The sequence below is a fragment of the Nyctibius grandis genome, chromosome 2 (genome assembly GCF_013368605.1).
Source record: "Nyctibius grandis isolate bNycGra1 chromosome 2, bNycGra1.pri, whole genome shotgun sequence".
NCBI classification, from domain to species: Eukaryota; Metazoa; Chordata; class Aves; order Nyctibiiformes; family Nyctibiidae; genus Nyctibius; species Nyctibius grandis.
In genome coordinates this window covers 49,029,316-49,048,052 of record NC_090659.1, presented here as the reverse complement: position 1 = coordinate 49,048,052, position 18,737 = coordinate 49,029,316, and the positions used below count along the sequence as shown (strand labels likewise).

Genomic DNA, 18,737 nt, shown 5'->3' with positions numbered 1-18,737 from the left:
GTGACGAAGTGAGGAACCATTTTTAATGAGAAAAAACACAACAGGTAACATGATGAGGGATAGCTTTGTTATGGGTATCCTGTGGGGGAAAGCCAAGATTCCTTCTCCGGTTTTGTTTCCAAGCCTAGCGAAAATCAAGCAGCTGCTTGTGCAGACTGTGATAATGCCAACACAAACCCCGAGTAAGGGAGGATAAAGAAGAAACTGTTGTCAGTAAGGGACGTGACACAACAGTCCATCCTGTTTGACAAGGCAGAGTTGCATCTTCCACATGGAGCTATCACATGTGTTTTCGCAGTGTTGTTGTCTAGACCTGATGTTACAAGGCAGCTTTGCAAAGCCTGTTGTCCTGGTTTCATGGGGATAACATTTATAGAATCACTTTTCTGTTACATTTTGTTTCAGTTTGTGGCCAGCCATGGTGATCAAGGCCATTAGCTGTGAAAGCCAGGGCAGCTGACCCAGGATGGCCCACAGGTGTATTCTATATAATTAACGTCGCATTCACTATAAATGGGAAAGATGCTGGGTATGGGGCCTCTTTTGCTTTTTCCTCTCTTAATGGTTGTGATCCCTGGAGGAACTTGCCACCACTCTATGGGCTGAGTATAACTTTGTGTCTTTTGTATTAGTGTTGATATTGGTTTTCTTATTTTATTAAATCTGTTTAAATTTCAACCCATGAGTCTCCCTCCCTTTCCCAATTCCCTTTCTCAGCTGGGAAGGGGACATTGGGTGACAGAATAACTGGTTATTGTTTAGGTCTGGGTGCGGGCTACATGAAGACCGTATTGGAATAGTTTTGAAGAAACTGAAGAGCCCTCTGAGTGTGAAGCTTGTTACAACTGTTTGAAAGAGTTTTCACTGTAAGATGAGAAGAAATATATGTCTAACTGTACATATCAATTATACTTCGGATGAGATTAAAGCATTTTTGTTTGTAAAGCCTGCTTTCAGAGCACGGGACTGAATTAAAGAGATCAATAACCTTGTACAATGTCTCTGTACCATACTGGGTATGGTTTGTAAGTTTAAGTCTGTCTCTCCTATAGGAGTGTAAAAACTGGGTAACGTGGATTTTGGGGGGAGCGCCCAGGTTAGGAGGCGGGAAGGACCGAGGCACGACTGCAGGGAAACGGTGTCGCTGTGAGGCGCTGCACAGGACGAGGCTGACGCTGGGTAAGGCACAGCCGTTCCCACCAGGAGTTCTTCCCCCGTCCCGAGGCCGGGCGCTGGCCCACCGTGCCCGGGCTGCCGCCGCCTGGCCGCTCTCCTCTGACGAGAAGGGCCGCTGGGGGGCGCTGTGGAGAGGCGCTGCCGGCCGCGCGCCCCCGGAGAAGGCAGCGGGAGGTGCACGTGACCCCAGGCGGGCGGGGCGCTCGGCCCCACCGCTGCCTCGCTCTGGACCGCGCCGCGCCCCGCCCCTTCCGGCGGGCGCTGCCGGAATCAGCGGGGTGGGGGCGGCCGGCCCGGGACACCGCCTGCCCGCGCCTCCCGCCGCCGCTGCCCGTCGCGCCCCGCCGCCGGTCCCCCTCACCCCTCCCCCCTCCCCTCATGGCGGTGGAGCGCGCGGGCACCGGCCCCTCCCACCGCCCGCTCCGGCCTCCCCCTCCCCCTTCTCCTCCTCTTTGTCCGCGCGCGGCGGCCGCGGGGCCCCTCCCGGCGGGGATGTGAGGGGCGGAGACCGCAGGTAACCGGGAAGGGGCGGGCGGGCCCACGGGGGGAACGGGGCCTGGCTGCTCGCGGGCTGGCTGAGGGGCGGGGGCGGGCCCGGCCGGCCCCCCGGGGGGCGGGGTGAGGAGGGGGGGCAGTGGTTGGGGGCGCGGGGGCGGGGCCTGCGAGCGCGAGGCGTGTCCCCACCCCCACGTGCGGTCCGTGGCCCGCCCGGCCGGAGCGACGGCCCCGCCGCCGGCGGGGGGGGTCCTGCCCGCGCTCCGGGCCGGCCCCGCCGCCGGGGGACCTGGCTGTTCTGGCTCCTGCCTGACTGCCGCCTCCTCGGGAGCGCCGGTGCTGGGGTGCCTCCCTCCCCTGGGCCGCGCGGGGTCCTTGGCGTTCGGCGCTGTGGGGCCGCGCTGCGGGTGAGGAACGAGCAGGCCGGGGCGAGCCGTGCCGCCTCCGGGCGGGTGGCGGTGGTTGCGGGGCTGTCACGGCTCCGGTCGTTGAACCTGGCTGCAGAAGCCCAAGGAGGCCTTGGCCGTGTGGGTTTCTTCGGAGTGGGAAAATTGCTGTGGTTTGGGCTCAGAAGGCCAGGATCAAAAAGATCAAATGTGGATTTTCGTTAGGTTCTCCGGCTGGACAGCGTTGTCAAGTTACAGTGTGCCAGTTCTGCCAGAGCTGTTGTACTTCCTTAATGGGGCGTGCGTGTTGTTAATCAGGGAGAAACCAGTTTGTCTTCGGTTTGGCTCAGGGTTGAGGTTAGCTGAGGTTGAGGGTTATGCAGTTTGGTTCCAGATCGCCTTCAGCAGAACTTCAGAGCCCTGGCAGTGCTATAGTTTGAGGTGGAAACTAATTTTAGTTCTGCATTATAGTTCAGAATGATGATTTGTGTTCATTCTTATACTGTGAAGATAGAGGCTGGGTCTGACTCTTTAGTCCTTGGGTTTTTTTTTTCTGATCTTTTCTTTTTTAACCAGTCAACTTCCTCCATTTTCCAGTAGTATCTTTAACATTATTTTTAATTAAAACATAATAACTGTAAGCCATCGTGGCTCTTTCTGAATGATTTTGATGTGCCTCATTGTATACAGTTAGGTTTTTTTCCCCCTGGAAGGTAACAAGTTGTTTTTTGGAAGTTATTGTGTAAGTTTTCATCAGCATTGTATTTAGAATTCAGTGTCACACCCATTCTGCTTTTGTTACAGTTATTAAGTCTCAGGATAAAATTACGACAAATAGAAAGCAGTTTATAACAGATTATCAGTCATTCAAAGGAATAACTGACTAATGTCTAGATTCGACTTTAACTTATTGAGTCATCTTAAATTTGAAACTGCTCATCTTAAATACTAAAGGTAGAACTTCAGTGAACCTGTGCTGGTGACTCATCCTACTGAGAGTGCAGCTACTGCACTAGGTACAGCAAAGATGAAGCAAGTCATGTCCTCTACTCTTACCTTGAGTCTATTTTGATAGACTTTTAGGAAATACAGTCCATACAGTATCAGCTATAAAGCACCGACTTTAGTTTGCATTCAGTTAATGAATAGCACTCTGTTTTAGTGAAGATACTTTTTAGTTTTATGTGAAAATGCTTTAACTGAAGGTCATTCTTTTTATAGAAGAGAATAACCACAGATAGCAAATGCAAAGAATAAGATGTACAAAAATTTCTAATGTGGCATTTTTCTTGTTTTCTCCCAGTTTCTTAAAATGGAATGCTTGTTGCTTTTGCTTTTGCTATTAATAGAAATCTTCTGTAAAGGATAAGTTTCCCCACGGTTTAACTAAAACTTTTGAAATAGGCAACTTTACAACTGTTAATGTACATTTTGCCTTCTGAGTACTTGTGCTAGTGCCCCTGATGTCATGTCATATATATGCATATATATAACATCTTTATAAACAGATTAATTTTTTTTACCTTGCCTATGTAATAGGTAAATAATTATGTGTATAAGCTTGCACACTCATTTAACTTTGACAAAGCTGGAAAACTTTATCTGTGTTGGGGCAGACTTACAGTGCAAAATGGAAGGTACTCTTTCCTAAATAATGTATACAGAATTTTTGGGTACTGTATGCATGTATCTTGGACTTTTAAAGATGCACGTGACTAAGTTTCAAACCAGCAGCTCTTTTATCTTCATGCTGTGTTATATGTGTCCTTTCAATGTTCTCTCTATACTTGTGTTTAAAAGCTATGTTCGTGAGTGGACAGAACATAACTGAGAAAGACTTGGATTAAAGAGTTTGCTATATTTTGGGGATTTTAGTAATCTTACTGAGAATATTTCTTTGTTCATACTTTCTGCTGCCCTGAAGTTCTGTATATAAACATCCTCTGAAAACTCACCATGCCAAAGCAAATAATTAAAACTCTATATTAGTTTTTGTAATAAAAGTGCCTTCAGCACAGAACTAAAAGGACTAGGATAGTATTTCAGTTCAACTTTAGCATATTACCTTTTAAAGAATAGCTTAGATCGCAAGTTAGTTGCTTTGACTGGTGAAGTGAAAAGCAAAGGGTTGAGGTAACTGTAACTCTTCAGACGAGACATACCTAAGGAAGATCAAATCTAAAATCACACTACTTTGTTATTCCAGTGTTTTTAAAAGAAAAATCCTCTCCCTTTTTAAAGCATAGATGAGCCAATGTAGAGTCTTGTGTGTCATGCATGGAAATGAGATTGACTTGATATGATACACATAATTCTCTTAGCTGAATCCTTAAAATGCCAATTACTATTATTTTTTACTTGTATTTTAGAAACCTAACATTGAGATATTTAAGAAGCAAACACCTCTGGATTTTGGAACAAAATTGGTATGTATAATGAGCCTTTTGAAAGGCTCATCACTGAACAATTGGATTTTTGTTGTTAGGGAGTGTTTCTGTTTCCTGTGGTTCTATGCATGTGGAAAGGAAGACAGGAACAATAATAGTCAAGGTGTATTTGTTAACAGCAGCTTGTTGATTCAGCCACTTTTTCTTCCATGAAAAGCTTTATGGCTAGGAGGGCATTAAATAGGTGCTGTATTTCAATGTTAGAAACATAAAACTTCTCATGGAGCTCTTGTAAATAAGCAGAATTGAGAATAAAATACCACAGAACAATTTAAAAGGTGCTGAATGGCTGTACCTGGGTAACTATTACTAATGTCTTGTCAAAACAGACCTTGAAGTTTAAAAATCCTTCTATGTGAGTCATGTTTGAATCTTGTGCTGTTCAGTATTTGTGATCTGGCTGAAAAGACAAAGAAATAATGACATTGAGCAGGAAAGGGTTGCCAGTGTGTAAACTCAGATGAGTATTTTCAGGAAACATTTCTGAAAAAAAAGGGATGCTCTTTACAGGAGTAAATGAAGGATACTACACCCAGACAGGAGTAATTTGCTATACAAATACAGTTTAGAGAACAGTAGTTCCACAGAAAAGAATTTAGAGGTTATATTAACAGAGACATTGAAGAGTCAACAGGAGATGACTGTTCAGGAAGGGCTAAGAATGTACGTGGCTTTGGGAGTTGCACTTCATTTAAAAAAAGTGGGCTATTGGGAAAGGACCCAGAGGGTGGCACAGCAGGAACCGCCAAGCATCTAACTTGCAGAGCAATGTTAAGATGTGGATGCAAAGATAAAGGGACTTGTATCTTTTCGAAGTCCAGAGTGGACAAACTAAACAGGCTTTCATAGTCAAAATGAAGATCTAGATGAAAATCATCAGATAATGAGAGTTCCTAACAGCACCAAAGCATTGCTGCGGTGTTTGTGAAGTTTCCTTCCTGTTTCCTGCGACAAGTTTGGCTGAATTGTATGTAATGAGGAGCAGCAGTGAATGATGCTGTACATGGCAAAGGGTTGAAGTAAATGGCATGTTAAGGTCCTTTTTAGCTTGGTGACATCATCCTGTTCACGGTTAAGACGACCAGTTTTTAGACAAGAAAATTGTCAATTATAGCATTTAAATATTTTAGCATATATTTAGATTACTTACAGGAGAAAAGACCGTCTGCTGAACCCTTGAGGGATGGTGGCCAAGTAGGCAAAGTTGGAACAATCCACCATGTTTCCTTTACTGACTATAATTATTGCTTCCATACAATGTACAACTTGTGGAAGTGATACTAATTTTCTTTGGCTGATAACTCCCTCATAGTTACTTATGTTTATCTGCTTTTAAATGTAGAATATTATTTTATTTCATGACACCACTTTTAGTGTTTCTGAATATTTAGGGAGCTTACTTGTTGCAATAAATATATAACGTCTTTTGAGCACTGTGTGCATGCTGGTTTTGGGAGAAAAGGACTTTTTGAGCGAAGAGGCAAAAAAGTGCTCCTTCGTGGTTTAGACCAGGGATTCTGTATCTTGTCAGCATTTGTGTTACTTCTCGATTACATCTTAAAAATAAGCAAACTTTGTGGCTTATCTGGACTTGCTTATGTCTCACATTTTTTTTTCAGAAAGCTTTTTCTCCATTTCTCCCTGCCTGCTAACCTTCAAGCTCTCAGTATACGTTCCCTGTGTTGTCTGTCATTGCACTGTTGCGCACTGAGAGTTATGATACTGGATGATCCGCAGGCAGTTCATACATGGATGGTTCTTCGAGGCATTGCAAATGTTGTAGCTTCTGTGGATAGGAAAGTCTCATCCCCTCATTACATCCCTGAAATCAGAGCGGCAAACTAGTGTTCCTCCATGAACATGCTAGTCTTGGATGGATGAAATATTCTTTGTGTTAAAACCAGCTGTGAACTTGATTAAAGAACCTTTGTAGAACTACACCAAATACAGCTAAAAGCATGCTGGCTTTGTTTAATGCCTACATTTTCTGGCTTCTCTCCTGTTTATAACTTAGTAGTGGCCCTAGCTGCTGGAATGGGACAGCTTTGTCATGTCCTGAAGCTGAAAAGTGAGAGGAGTATTTATTCCAGAAACTGCTCATTTCATGGCATTTTCTTATTTCCAAAGATAATACTTTTTCTTGATGATGTTTATGAGGACACGTTAGTTCCTCTTCTTTTACTAAGTCTTAGGGTTAGAATTAAACTACTGATTTCCTGAAGTGTAAAACTTCCTGTGCCTGCTATTGCTTTGACTTTGCAGCTAGACGTGTCAGTTCTACACATGCGAATTACATCTGCACTGTATGCAAAACGAACCATATCTCTTCAGAGAGAACCTGGGTTCACCATGATTGTGCAGCAGAAATGGTCAGCAAATGCAGATGTCTGTATAAAGCTTACATGGACGTATGGCAGTCCAGCCCAAGCAGAAATGGGAGTGGCCGTGTCAGTGAGGACAGATAAACTCAGCCAGAACACCTAGCAGTAATTTATGTGAAGAAGTGGTTAAGATTTGAGTTGTTCACAAGATTAACAAAGTGGTTGACAGGGAGTCAAAAACTCTTTAATGTATTTGGGACTTGAGGGAGAGTAGAACTACTAGTTTTGAAGTGTAGTATCCTTAGGGCATTTTTAAGTCTTAATTCAGAAAATTACCTGTTAGCTTATAGATTTTCCACATTCTTCTGCAATCAAATTCTTCCTGTGCTGCAAAGAAAAGCAGCCTGTGCTTCTCCCTCGTCTCTGAAACGCGGTGGGTGGGAGATGTCAGGATGGGTCTAACTGATGTGCTCTACCTCTCTCAGAAATGTTTTTGTATAGATGAAGCTATGCAAGCCAGGGAGAGAAAAAAAAAAAAGTGGTTTTGCCAGCATAGTGAGTTCTGTTTTGGTAAAAAACTACACTAGTAAAAATAGTCGCATTAGTAATATAACTAGAGTAGCGACTGTTGAAAACACCGGTGGAGTAGAAAAGCTCGGCAAAAGCCCCCCTCCCCCAGGTGAAGCTATACCAGTATCACATTTTACACCAGCTGGAGCTAGAAGAACACTCTTAGCTTGATTACCGGAACAGTGTGACATACAACTCCTAGAAAAGATGGTAGAGAGAACAGTCACAAAAGCCTCTTGATGTCTTTTCCTTGCATTAAAAAAATGCCTTTATTCTTCAGGGGACTGAAAGTCTTGCTTTGAATTCCAAACCAGGGAAATATTTGATGCAGTTAGTGAGGTGGCTTGTTTTGGTCTGTCTCCCACATGCATGGTTTGTCTTTTTTAGTCTTGTTTGATAGGTGATTTTGTATCATGCAAGAATCTATTTATTTTTAAAAGTTGCTAGAGAATGAAAGCAGATTCTTGCAGTTCATTTACGTAATTTTTCCTACAAAATAAAATATTAAAAACAACTATGCAAGGATTAAGGGAAGAGGATTTGAGAATTTTGAACTGTGGATCTTGCAGCATTTTGAATGGTACCATATTGAGAGCTTATTAAATGGGACTGTTTTCCTATATTTTTTCACAGCCTAACTGGATGCAAGTAAGAGGATCTGTGTTCAGTTTTAATGTTAACCTGCCTGTAGATCTCTGCTAGGTTTTTCCTAGGGGGTGTAGCAAATTAATCAAAGTCAGCAGCAAGAAAGCACAGGGAAAGGTAGTATTGGAAGAAAACAGGTTTTGAAGAAACAGGTGCAGGAATCAGAACTGTGAACTGGCATGGAGACCAGAATGTGATTTTATCTAGTCCTGGACTCCCAGTGGGTGCGTCCATCTCTGCATGAGATGGCATGAAAGGGCGTGAAAGAGGGTGCTTGATATTGCAGTGCCTTGACACCAGCATGGTACTCCTTCTTGGGAAAGCTGCTGCTGTATCTCAACATTAAAGCTGTGGAATTCAGATTCCATTAAGCACTGAAATGGAAACATTTTATTCCATCCTCTTCTTTCCCCCACTTACTTTTAAATCAAAAGCTTGTTAATGCAACTTACGTCATGTGCCGTGCTTCTGAATATCCGGGATGTAGTTGCTTAGGGAACCAAATGCTAGTCTTGGTGCATCTGTGATTGGTGTTCCCAGGAAATAATTTTTTTATCTATAGGTGTTTTTTCCCTTTCGAACAGTTCTCTAAACTGTCATAATTATCAGTTGTCTTGAAATCAAAGCCTAAAAATAATTTTCATTTTCCTTCATACTACGGAGAGGTTAATCCCCTTGAGCGTACTTTGAGGGTTTTTTTTCTGAGCGTAAAAATTGTTTATGGAGATATCTTAAATTCAGACTCTTGTGTGTTGGATGGAATCTAGGATATCCTCATTGCAGCATTTAACAGGAAAAGAGATGTACTGATATAAATTTTCTTGTTAAGCTAGAGATTGAGCATGTAAAATCTTGATTTCTAGCCTAAAAATCAGTATCTTCTACTAAGTTGTTGTTGAAGGTCTTACCTAACTAGATTTGGAGTCTTAGCAGGCTAGGTGAAAGCCTTTCAACTGTAAACTCCTAAATGTAACTGTAGCTAAGCTGAAAAATATTCTTCATACAGGTATGGGAAATGCTTTGTAAAATAAATCAACAAACAGATGCCTTATTTCTTTTCCAGATTTCCCTGTTAGTCAGAGAATAAATGAATGTGCATACCTCTCAAGCTTGCTTGTGTTAGGGAAATTAGAATGAGTGTTCAATCATACAGTAATCTTCTCTTTCATTTTTCTAGTGAGTTTATATGGAAGAAATGCTGTGGCTGTTCTCAAACTCTTTACAAACTGATTTCAACGTAAGTAATTGATCAGTAAAGCAAAATAAATCGCACATCTTTAAATTTTCCTTAACGTTTCTCAAAGAACTTTTATTTGTTTGGGTTTCAGTTTTTATATGCTGGGTCAGACACCCTTCCTCCAGTGTGTTCATACTTGTTAGTCACTCATCCATGGTTCAAGCTTACACATGCTTCAAAGATAGATTGCCTTCTTTTTTTTTTTTTAAAAAACACTCAGAGACCATTCACAAGAGAACCAGTCACATGAGCTGTTGAGGATTTTCTTATACAGTGTGTATTTCTACCAGTATAATTCTGATGTGTTTATTTTGCTCAGGTTTCAGTGTGGCATCATCTTGTGTTGAGTAACAGAAGTTCTACTGTTCATTGATCAATGTGACAGTCTTTAGTAGTTTACGAGATGAGCCAAACTCGTGGGAGATATGACTTCTGTATTGGTCTGGTGTTGGCTATGAGTTCCAGCATTTTCATCGGAGGAAGTTTCATCCTGAAAAAGAAAGGCCTTCTCCGGTTAGCTAGGAAAGGCTCCATGAGAGCAGGTAAAGACATGTTTAAGAAATTTGCTGACATTTAAGTTTTGCTGTTTAGCTTATGATCTTGTTTTGACTTTGTTACAGGTTTATGAAACCTAAAACGTACAGCTGATGTGTTTTTTCTCTGGTGTCAGAGACCTAACTCTGTGTGTGATACATACTGTTTAATTTGCATGTTATGCCCTCTAGGGACACTTGGTGAAGGATTCCTTCGCATGTCACTTAAGTCTAAATTGTACTTGAAAATTGAACTTGAAAGCAGTACTCTTAACTACATCTGTGATCCTGGATGAATTAATTTAGGAGAGTGTTAACTGCATTTGAGTGTCAGGAGATTGTTTTAGAACACTAAAAATCGCATGTAATAATTGTTTGTAATGAGTAGTGTCCCTCAGGAGTTCATACTGGAAGCAATACTATTTAATATCTTCTTCAGTGATACAGACAGTGGGTTTGTGTGCACCCTCAGCAAGTTTGTGGCTGCCACCAAGCTGAGTGGGGCAGTTGATGCACTGAGGGGGAAGGGATGCCATCTGGAGGGACCTCAACAGGCTTGAGGAGTGGTCCCATGCAAACCTCATGAAGTTCAGCAAGGCTAGTACAAGGTCCTGCACCTGCGTTGGGGCAATCCCCAGTATCAATGCAGGCTGGGGGATGAAGGGATTGACAGCAGCCCTGCAGAGAAGGACTTGGGGGTACTGGTGGATGAAAAGCTGGACATGAGCCGGCAATGTGCGCTCGCAGCCCAGAAAGCCAACCGTATCCTGGGCTGCATCAAAAGCAGCGTGGCCAGCAGGTCGAGGGAGGTGATTCTGCCCCTCTACTCCACTCTTGTGAGACCCCACCTGGAGTACCGAGTCCAGCTCTGGGGCCTCCAACATAAGGACATGGAGCTGTTGGAGTGAGTGCAGAGGAGGGCCACAAAGATGATCAGACGGCTGGAGCACCTCTCCTATGAAGACAGGCTGAGAGAGTTGGGGCTGTTCAGCCTGGGGAAAAGCAGGCTCCAGGGAGACCTTACTGTGGTCTTTCAATATATAAAGGGGGCTTAGAGGAAAGAAAGAGAGAGGCTTTTTACCAGGGCCTGTAGTGACAGGACAAGGGGTAATGGTTTTAAACTGAAAGAGGATAGGTTTAGATAGGATGGTTGCAGCATCCTCGGATGATTCAGAAGGTTGAATCTGAATATTTTTAATTCAGTACCTGTCATCTCTGCTTCTAAAAGATGATTGATGTTGAGATACGTAATTCATGCTCCCTGGTTTGGAATGGGAAAGTGTGACTGCATTTCACGTGTTTGTACATGTAAGCAACCACATAAACCACGCACAATTTCCAAGCAGCACTCTTGCAAGAGACACGTAACTTGGCTTTGCATGTTATTACAGTGAGTTGAAAGAACTGTTTTTCAGGGTAATGCAGATACGGTCATCAGTGCCATTTCTAATACAACAGAAATAAAATAACTAGTTTTCAAAGTAGGCTGTAGGAGCCATATGCATGTCAGAAATTGAAGATGCTTTGATTTCAACCCCTCTAACTAGAGAGCCGAAGTATCAAAAGGCTGCCCATGTTTTTAAGGGCATGGGCTGGAAAAATCATTTTATGTTATGGCGATGTTAGTAATAGGGCTTACTGTTTGTCGATGTACATTTTTAATGGAGTAGCAAACATTCTTTCAATTTTAGGTCAAGGTGGTCATGCATACCTTAAGGAGTGGCTGTGGTGGGCTGGACTTCTTTCAAGTAAGTAGCAAAAATACATTCAAGTAAGTATCAAAAATATAATCTGCATTACATAATTAAATAACTACACCACAGATGGCAACAATGGTTACAAAAGAGGAGCAAGATGGGGATTCTACAATGTATGTAATGCTGTCTGGTGATTTGATGGGTGCAGCTCTAATGATTAATATAACTTCTCTCACACCAGAAGTTCTTTCATTAACTGCCCTCTTTGGGCAGTGGAACTAGGCAGACATTGGTCTTCCTGTATCTCTTCACTAGCATATGCATTCTGTTTTTTGTCTTAGCAGAGAAGTGCTTAAATATACAGGGCTCTTCAGAGGGAAACTTATTTTGGGATGTTGTCTATTTTCTGAACTTTTTTTTTTTTTTCATTGCTTAAACTCTCAACTTACTGGCTGTGTTCAGGTAACTATGGCTTAATGCATGCATTGCCCTGTATCCTGCTATTGCAGTTTTCTCCGTGCAGAAGTTAATGAGTCAAGTTGGCAGCCTGGGGAGTTACAACATAGACACCAAAATAAAACACCTTCTAATTTGGCTGAATTAATTTTAATACCTGTCATAGTCCCCCAGCCTGTTTTTAAAATATAATAGCAGGGGAAGGGGGTGTGTTCTGCTAGTACTGTTAGCTGAACGCTATAGTCAGAATTTTCCATTGTTCCCTTACTGCATGTTTGTGTCTACAGGAACACTTGCACTGATTCACAGGTTTATTGCGTAAGACACCCTAACTCCTTCTTTTTAATTATTATGATTACTTTGCAGTGGGAGCTGGCGAAGTAGCTAACTTTGCTGCCTATGCTTTTGCACCAGCTACGTTAGTGACTCCTTTAGGAGCTCTCAGCGTTCTTGTAAGGTAAGAAACACTACAAAAAGCAATATGTGATTTCAGAGAGAGAAGTAAAGTATTTATTTAGAAATATGTCACTGAAATATGCTGTAATAAATGTGGTTTGTTCTTAAGAAGAAATAAAGAGTACTTATAAACATTAGGAGTAACTTTAAGTTTCTCCAAATGTGAAGTGACTGTGCTATAAAAGGGTTCTAGCAATGCATCTACACCTCAATCTGTGAAAAGCCATCAGCTTCTGCGTTTCAAAAACGTTTTGTACAAGAGTAGAATTTTTATTCCTCAGTAAAGATTTTTGTCTTTTAAAAATTATTTTTACAAGTGCTTAGATACGGAGTTTTTTGGGAGACAGCATAAAAAAGGGGTTCTAGGGAGAGATGCCAAATATTAACAGGTACTTCTGTCCATAGCAAGTATCTTGAGATGATACATCAACCATGTAGCTATTTTTTAAGCTGCACATTGTGCATGCAAGTGACCTGTACAGTCAAAGCAATCTGTAAGTTGATGAGCAAATGAATGAGATAATCACTAATTCCATGTTTGCTGGTGTATTTTTTTCTTCCTAGTGCCATTCTGTCATCCTTCTTTTTAAATGAAAAACTTAATCTACATGGAAAAATAGGGTGTTTGCTAAGTATACTGGGATCAACTGTGATGGTAATTCATGCTCCACAAGAGGAGGAAGTAGAAACTTTGAATGAAATGTCCCACAAACTAGGTGATCCAGGTAAGAAAAATGCTGGCTTGATATGTACGCAGCCCATCATTTCTTTATTATAGTTTCATTACTGCTGCTTTCAGGTTCCAGGAAGATAGCCCGTGTCTGTTTTGTGTTGTCAAAATGAAGCAGACTTTTGAATTCTGTGACATAATTCCATAGGGAGCTTTCCATGATGCCAGTGAACTTGTCTGGCCTTGAATGTGAACCCCTGAGATGACAGTTTAAACAAATGCAGCAACACAGTTGGATGAACACAACTTCTATAAATTTTGATTGAAGTGTGTCAGTCTCTAAGCCCAACTTTGAGCTATCCTTAAAATGAAAATATAGGTGCTGTGGTGTCTGCTGAGAAGTATAATCCTGGAGACTAGCTCCTATGCTTATGTGGAAGACGAGGCACTCACAAATACACATCTGCCAAATACTATGTACACAAAGGCAAATCCCATTTTAAACACGAGGAAATAGCCAGCACAGAGATGAAAAAAATGATCTTAAGGAATGACCTGATTATTGGAAATGTGCTGATGAATGTAGCAGCCTGTCAAAACGCACCTCCTTGAACAGCATGCAGACACAAGCCTGTATCCAGTGGCATGTATCCTTAGTGAGTCTGTGTGTAAGGCAATATAGCAATCTAATCCTGTAGTCGTCTTGCTGACAGACAGGTAAAAGTAATACAACAGGCCTGAGTTTCATTCTTTGTTTTAGCTAGCTCACTCTAAAATAGTTTCAGCTTTGATGTTGGAGGAGTAATGAGAAACATCCTGAACTCTTCTGTTTAGGCTGAGCCGATCTCATTGTTAACGAGTGTTTTCTTGGTACCTCTAAGATGCTTTTGACAGTGTATGTAAATAACAATATTTTTTCCCCCCCCACCCACAGGTTTTGTGGTCTACGCAACTCTTGTTGTCATTGTGTCTTTAATTCTAATATTTGTGGTGGGACCACGCCATGGACAGACCAACATTCTCGTGTACATAACAATTTGCTCTGTAATTGGAGCATTATCAGTCTCCTGTGTAAAAGGTTTGGGCATCGCTATAAAGGAACTTTTTGCAGGAAAACCAGTGCTGAAACATCCCTTGTCTTGGATTCTGCTGCTAAGCCTTATTGTCTGTGTGAGCACGCAGATCAACTATTTAAACAGGGCTCTGGATATATTCAACACTTCGATAGTGACTCCAATATATTATGTAATCTTTACGACCTCTGTTTTAACTTGTTCTGCCATCCTCTTCAAGGAATGGCAACACATGGCGGCTGATGACATTATTGGCACCTTCAGTGGCTTCCTGACTATTATTGTGGGGATCTTTTTGTTGCATGCCTTCAAAGATGTTAATTTCACCCTAGCAAATCTGCCCCTCTCTTTGCGGAAGGATGATAGAGCAGCAAATGGTACTTTGCTGAGCACGTACGACTGCTTTAATCACGATGAAGAAAGTTCTGCCTGTCTAGGTGAAACACAATCCACTGAGAGTCTCTCGGCCAGGAGAAATGGAAGTCTGTCAGTCTTCTGAAACTGTCATCTACATGTTACTTAAGAATTCTGTAACTTAGATTTTTTTTTCTGCTGTGAAATGTCTGAGCTTGTCTGGAAGAATCATGTACTTTTTAACGGTATGTGTAGACAATCGTTAATTTTTAAGTTCAATTAGTTTGGATAAAGAACACTGAAGGGGTTTTTATTTGCCTTATTTTTACTTTAAAAAATACTAAAATGACCTCAGACCACAGTTGGTTTTGTTGCTTAAGTTATGTGTAAATACTTTCATTCTTCTGTTTTAAGATGTATTGCACTAATGACAATTTTATCAAAAATAAATCGCTTTATTTCTGCATTGGTGGTAAAAAGATTGTCGTGAACCTGGATCCTTTGCATTTGTGCCCTGACTGAACACTGAGTGACTGTAAACGTAGTGAAACAGGAGCTGCAGTAAGTACTCTTGTCCCAGTTTGTAAGAGGAAAGGTAAAGCTACAACCAAGACTAATCCTTTGAGAATACTGCTTAACTAAAGCTGCATGTGAAACTCGCAGGATTTAAATTAAAAAAAAAAAAAAAACAACCTTACCAAATCAGAGTAACTGGCTGGCAGCAACACCAAGGCAGGAGCTTCTGCTCTGCTTGGATAGGTGAGTCGGTAGCTCATGCCATGCCAGTTTATGCAGGAGGAAGGATCTGAGTTGTTAATAGTAGCCAAAAAAGCTAGTCCCTCTTCTGTGGAAGAGGTCGGGTTCTGTCTGTTTGCTAGACCAGGCTGCCCTGGCTCTGCAGAGCTGCTCTGTGTTTTTGATGTTGCAGTTGGAACTCCCAGATTGCAGTTTTGTTTGCAGTCACACAGTTACTGGCTGTGACAATGTAAGTTTAAAAGAAAAAAAGGTTAAAAAAAAAAAAAAAGGAACATAATGTCATTGCTTATGTCATTGATTAAAAAGGGGTGGGGAAGGTAGGTGGTAGTTTTTTAAGTTCACAAACGCAGAAAATAAAAATTAGTGATGCAATTTTTATAACAACATTTCTACTGTAGATGTGAAGCTTAGAAATTACTTGGGACAGAGACAACTAGTTACTGCTGTAATTTGTCAGTTACTGTGCTTACTGTTAAAAAGAGTATAGTTTAAGATTATTGCTAAGACAAAAAAACCCAGCTCCCACCTGTGAAACTAACTCTGCTGACTTCCTTTGGTACCTGTCATAGATGCAGGAAGGGCCAAGGTGTCAAGCAAGAAAAAGCTGCTTTAAATCCTGGCTGAAGAATGGGATTTGAACTTCTACCTAATTTTAAGGGACATCAACTCAGCAGCACTCAGTCACAGACACGCGGCCCTCTCACACGCAACAAAGAGCCTCAGTGGGAGCAGCAGGGAAGAAGTCAAAGTGCTGTGAAGTCACTGAACTCTGGGTTGCCACTTCTAGTACCGAAGCACCAGCCTAACAAAAAAAGCAGGTTACAGTTTCATACAGTGGAGTCTGTTATTTATGTTCTGATAGGCACTTTGGCCTCCAGACCCACCGTTTTTGATGAGAGAGAATTTAAAATGAAAAAGTTTTGCTTTTTGTGCACCTTTCTTGACACTTCATGTACATAGGAGAAGCAGTTATACCAGGTGAAGAGATTTTTAACTCAGAGTCTTAATATCCTGCTGAAAATGAAAAAAATAGTAAGCTACCTTTTAAAAACGTGAAACAAACATCTCGTAGCACTGATGTCTGAATTCTCTTAACCCTATGCTAACTAAAGGGAAGAGAAAAAAAAGGATCTTAAAAATCTGTATTAACACTCGTAGTTTTAAGATCTTAGAGACCAGTTCTCTTACGGCTGCCAGTTAACTGGTAAGAATTAAAAATAACTAATCTTGGTGTAAATAAAGTAAATTCTAAGTACTTCTTAAACAACAACAAAAAAAAATCAGTCTTTATTAAGCCAAAGCCTCAAGTGTGTGAGACTGATCCCTAAACCAATTATTATCTCAACAGATTAAGACATTTGTTCATTTCCTTAATGGGAGCCTGAAGCATAGGGAAATGTTTGGTTGGCTAGAAGTTGTCTTCACTCAGCGCTGTGAAGAACTAAAAATCAATGTTTCTTAAAGAAAACTGTTAAGCACCTTGTAAAAGAAATCCTGCAACAAGGTGGCGTAACAAAGCACAAGGGTTTCCTACTTCTGACTCCCCCACACTGGGCACCCTTGTGTGCGCACCCACCACAACAGAGACCACTCTAGAACGGCAGTTCTCAAGCACATACATCCTGGGAAAACTTCCTGGGGAGTGGAAATTGGCTTATAGGTTGCCTGGCAAATCTCCATCCTCTGTTTTGCTGAGGAATTTCAGTTAATTTCTTTTCTTTCCTCAAAATCCACTTCCCTGCCACTCCAGTACCTACACATTCCTCATCTCCTGCATACCTCCTCTATCGATCGGACACTCATTTCTACCCCTTGCTGGACTCAATTCTGTTGCTGTGAAACATCTGAAAAGAGCTGAGCAAGAGAAAAGATGTGCTGTAACCTAACCTTGAACTAGTAAGAGGCAAGGGAGAAAAATGGGTTCTCAAAAAGTGATGCATTCTTGGTTTCACACTATGGATTAGAAACATTAACCAAATAACATCTCCAGAAATCCGTATCCCAGGTGAAACGTGTAACTACCCATCTGTGTCTGTTCCAGCCATCTTAACTCATGTTTGTTTCGGGAAAATAGTTTTTGTTTGATCCTAACAGCCAGCCAAAAAGCTCTGTTAGGATCCTGTAGTAAGCAAGCAGGAGTTACTACTTTTGGCTGAACAGGCTGCTTTAAAATTCAACTTTTACATTTGCAAAGTTTTACAAACAATTTTACTGATGCAGTGTTTGCATAATACAGTTCAAGTGTAATTAAACAAATACTTTCCATAAGTAAATCATGATTAACATCATTAGAGCTTATGTACGGGGATAGATTACACCTGATCACTGCAGTCAAGATTCTTGTAAACAAGAATTCCTTATCACTTGTAAAGGTGTATTTTGGTACACAGGTATGTGTTGCCAACCAAAATATACATGGTGTTACAAGCTCTCAGTAGGAAAAACTAAACAGTCCCCATTCTAATCAATCTATCTAATGACTGCCTTTTAAAAAGATCAGAATACTATCGGTCACCTCCATGTTAAATAACTTTTAAAACAATCACCTTAATTAGCCTTCATTTCCATAATTACTGATCTCAGAGAATAGTTTTGCAAAGAGGAAAAATAATCAACTGACTAGAAAAATTATTCACAAAGCACCAGCAGAGTTTGTTGGTTGTTTTTTTAATAAAGGCTAATTAAGCAATTAATGCTCTAATACAAACAATTAGGAATTGATTTCTAAAAATTTTTTTCTACAGACCCCGGTTTCTTACCCTCCTCCACAGCTATTATTTTGATAGCTTCGCGCGGAAATGATGCCAGTCCAGTCTAAAATGGCCACCTCAGTACAAGAATGCAAAGAGATTTCAAAAATCTTTTACAGTCGTGGGTTTTTTTTAATCAAAGTGTATAAAATTTTAGTCTAGAAAAATAAGTATAGATTGTATACAGTTACTGTGCTTGGAGGCTGAAGAGGACAGTGCACCACTCAAATGGCACAGGCATACTGAAAAATGCAGATGAGAGTAGAATATTCCTTAAAACTGTTGGTGTGGGGTTTGTTTCTCGGTTTCTCCTCATACTTTTTAGCCTAAAGAGGTGCAAAAAGTATCGTTAGGTGGGAAGTCTAGTTGCTGGCCAGGGACTGGTGAATAGGCGGCTGGAAGCAGCGCACGTGTTCCACGGGTGTGCTCTCTCCATCGCCGGACTTCAAATACTTGTCCAAAATAGCAATTATTTCATCATTCAGAATCTGGAACTTGCGAATTCTCTCAACCATTTTCTTCAAAGGCTGCAAACATCAAAAAACCAGACACGCAGGAGTCAGTTAGCTTTGGAGATAAAAAGCCTTAGACAAAAAAGCAGGAAATCCTGTTACCTCAACCTCTCTCCACAGTGTTATGAACCTCTCTCCTTACACTGCTAATCCAGTGAAAATCCAAGGCGCATTCTGGTTTTTGACAGTGCTGCTTTTTGTAC

General features: G+C 41.4%; 2 protein-coding genes across 8 annotated transcripts in view; one reads left to right on the top strand and one right to left on the bottom strand.

The window, feature by feature from the left end:
* Window positions 1-1,443: 1,443 nt before the first annotated feature.
* On the top strand, window positions 1,444-14,995 carry NIPA2 (NIPA magnesium transporter 2). 3 transcript variants are annotated; one of them, XM_068420637.1, is made up of 8 exons: window positions 1,444-1,690; window positions 4,427-4,483; window positions 9,218-9,277; window positions 9,597-9,819; window positions 11,502-11,558; window positions 12,330-12,420; window positions 12,984-13,144; window positions 14,024-14,995. In XM_068420637.1, the coding sequence occupies exons 4-8, from the start codon at window positions 9,681-9,683 to the stop codon at window positions 14,659-14,661; spliced, it is 1,086 nt and encodes a 361-aa protein (XP_068276738.1). In that variant the 5' UTR covers window positions 1,444-1,690; window positions 4,427-4,483; window positions 9,218-9,277; window positions 9,597-9,680; the 3' UTR covers window positions 14,662-14,995. The 3 variants fall into 3 exon arrangements, with proteins under 3 accessions (XP_068276738.1, XP_068276754.1, XP_068276744.1); XM_068420643.1 differs by lacking the exon at window positions 1,444-1,690 and adding an exon at window positions 1,927-2,078; XM_068420653.1 differs by lacking the exon at window positions 4,427-4,483.
* Window positions 14,996-17,922: 2,927 nt separating this feature from the next.
* CYFIP1 (cytoplasmic FMR1 interacting protein 1) overlaps window positions 17,923-18,737 on the bottom strand; it is a 90,443-nt gene continuing 89,628 nt past the window's right edge. For all 5 annotated transcript variants that reach the window (XM_068417704.1, XM_068417723.1, XM_068417714.1 and 2 more), the window contains one exon: window positions 17,923-18,549. In XM_068417704.1, coding sequence (XP_068273805.1) covers window positions 18,385-18,549 — 165 coding nt within the window. In that variant the 3' untranslated portion in view covers window positions 17,923-18,384. The remainder of the gene's footprint in view (window positions 18,550-18,737) is intronic.

Coding starts and splice junctions, on each gene's coding strand:
- NIPA2 (XM_068420653.1), top strand. CDS start 9,681: ATGAGCCAAACTCGTGGGAGATATGACTTCTGTATTGGTCTGGTGTTG. Junction 9,820..11,501: donor GAAAGGCTCCATGAGAGCAG/GTAAAGACATGT, acceptor TTTCAATTTTAG/GTCAAGGTGGTCATGCATAC. Junction 12,421..12,983: donor GCTCTCAGCGTTCTTGTAAG/GTAAGAAACACT, acceptor TTTTCTTCCTAG/TGCCATTCTGTCATCCTTCT.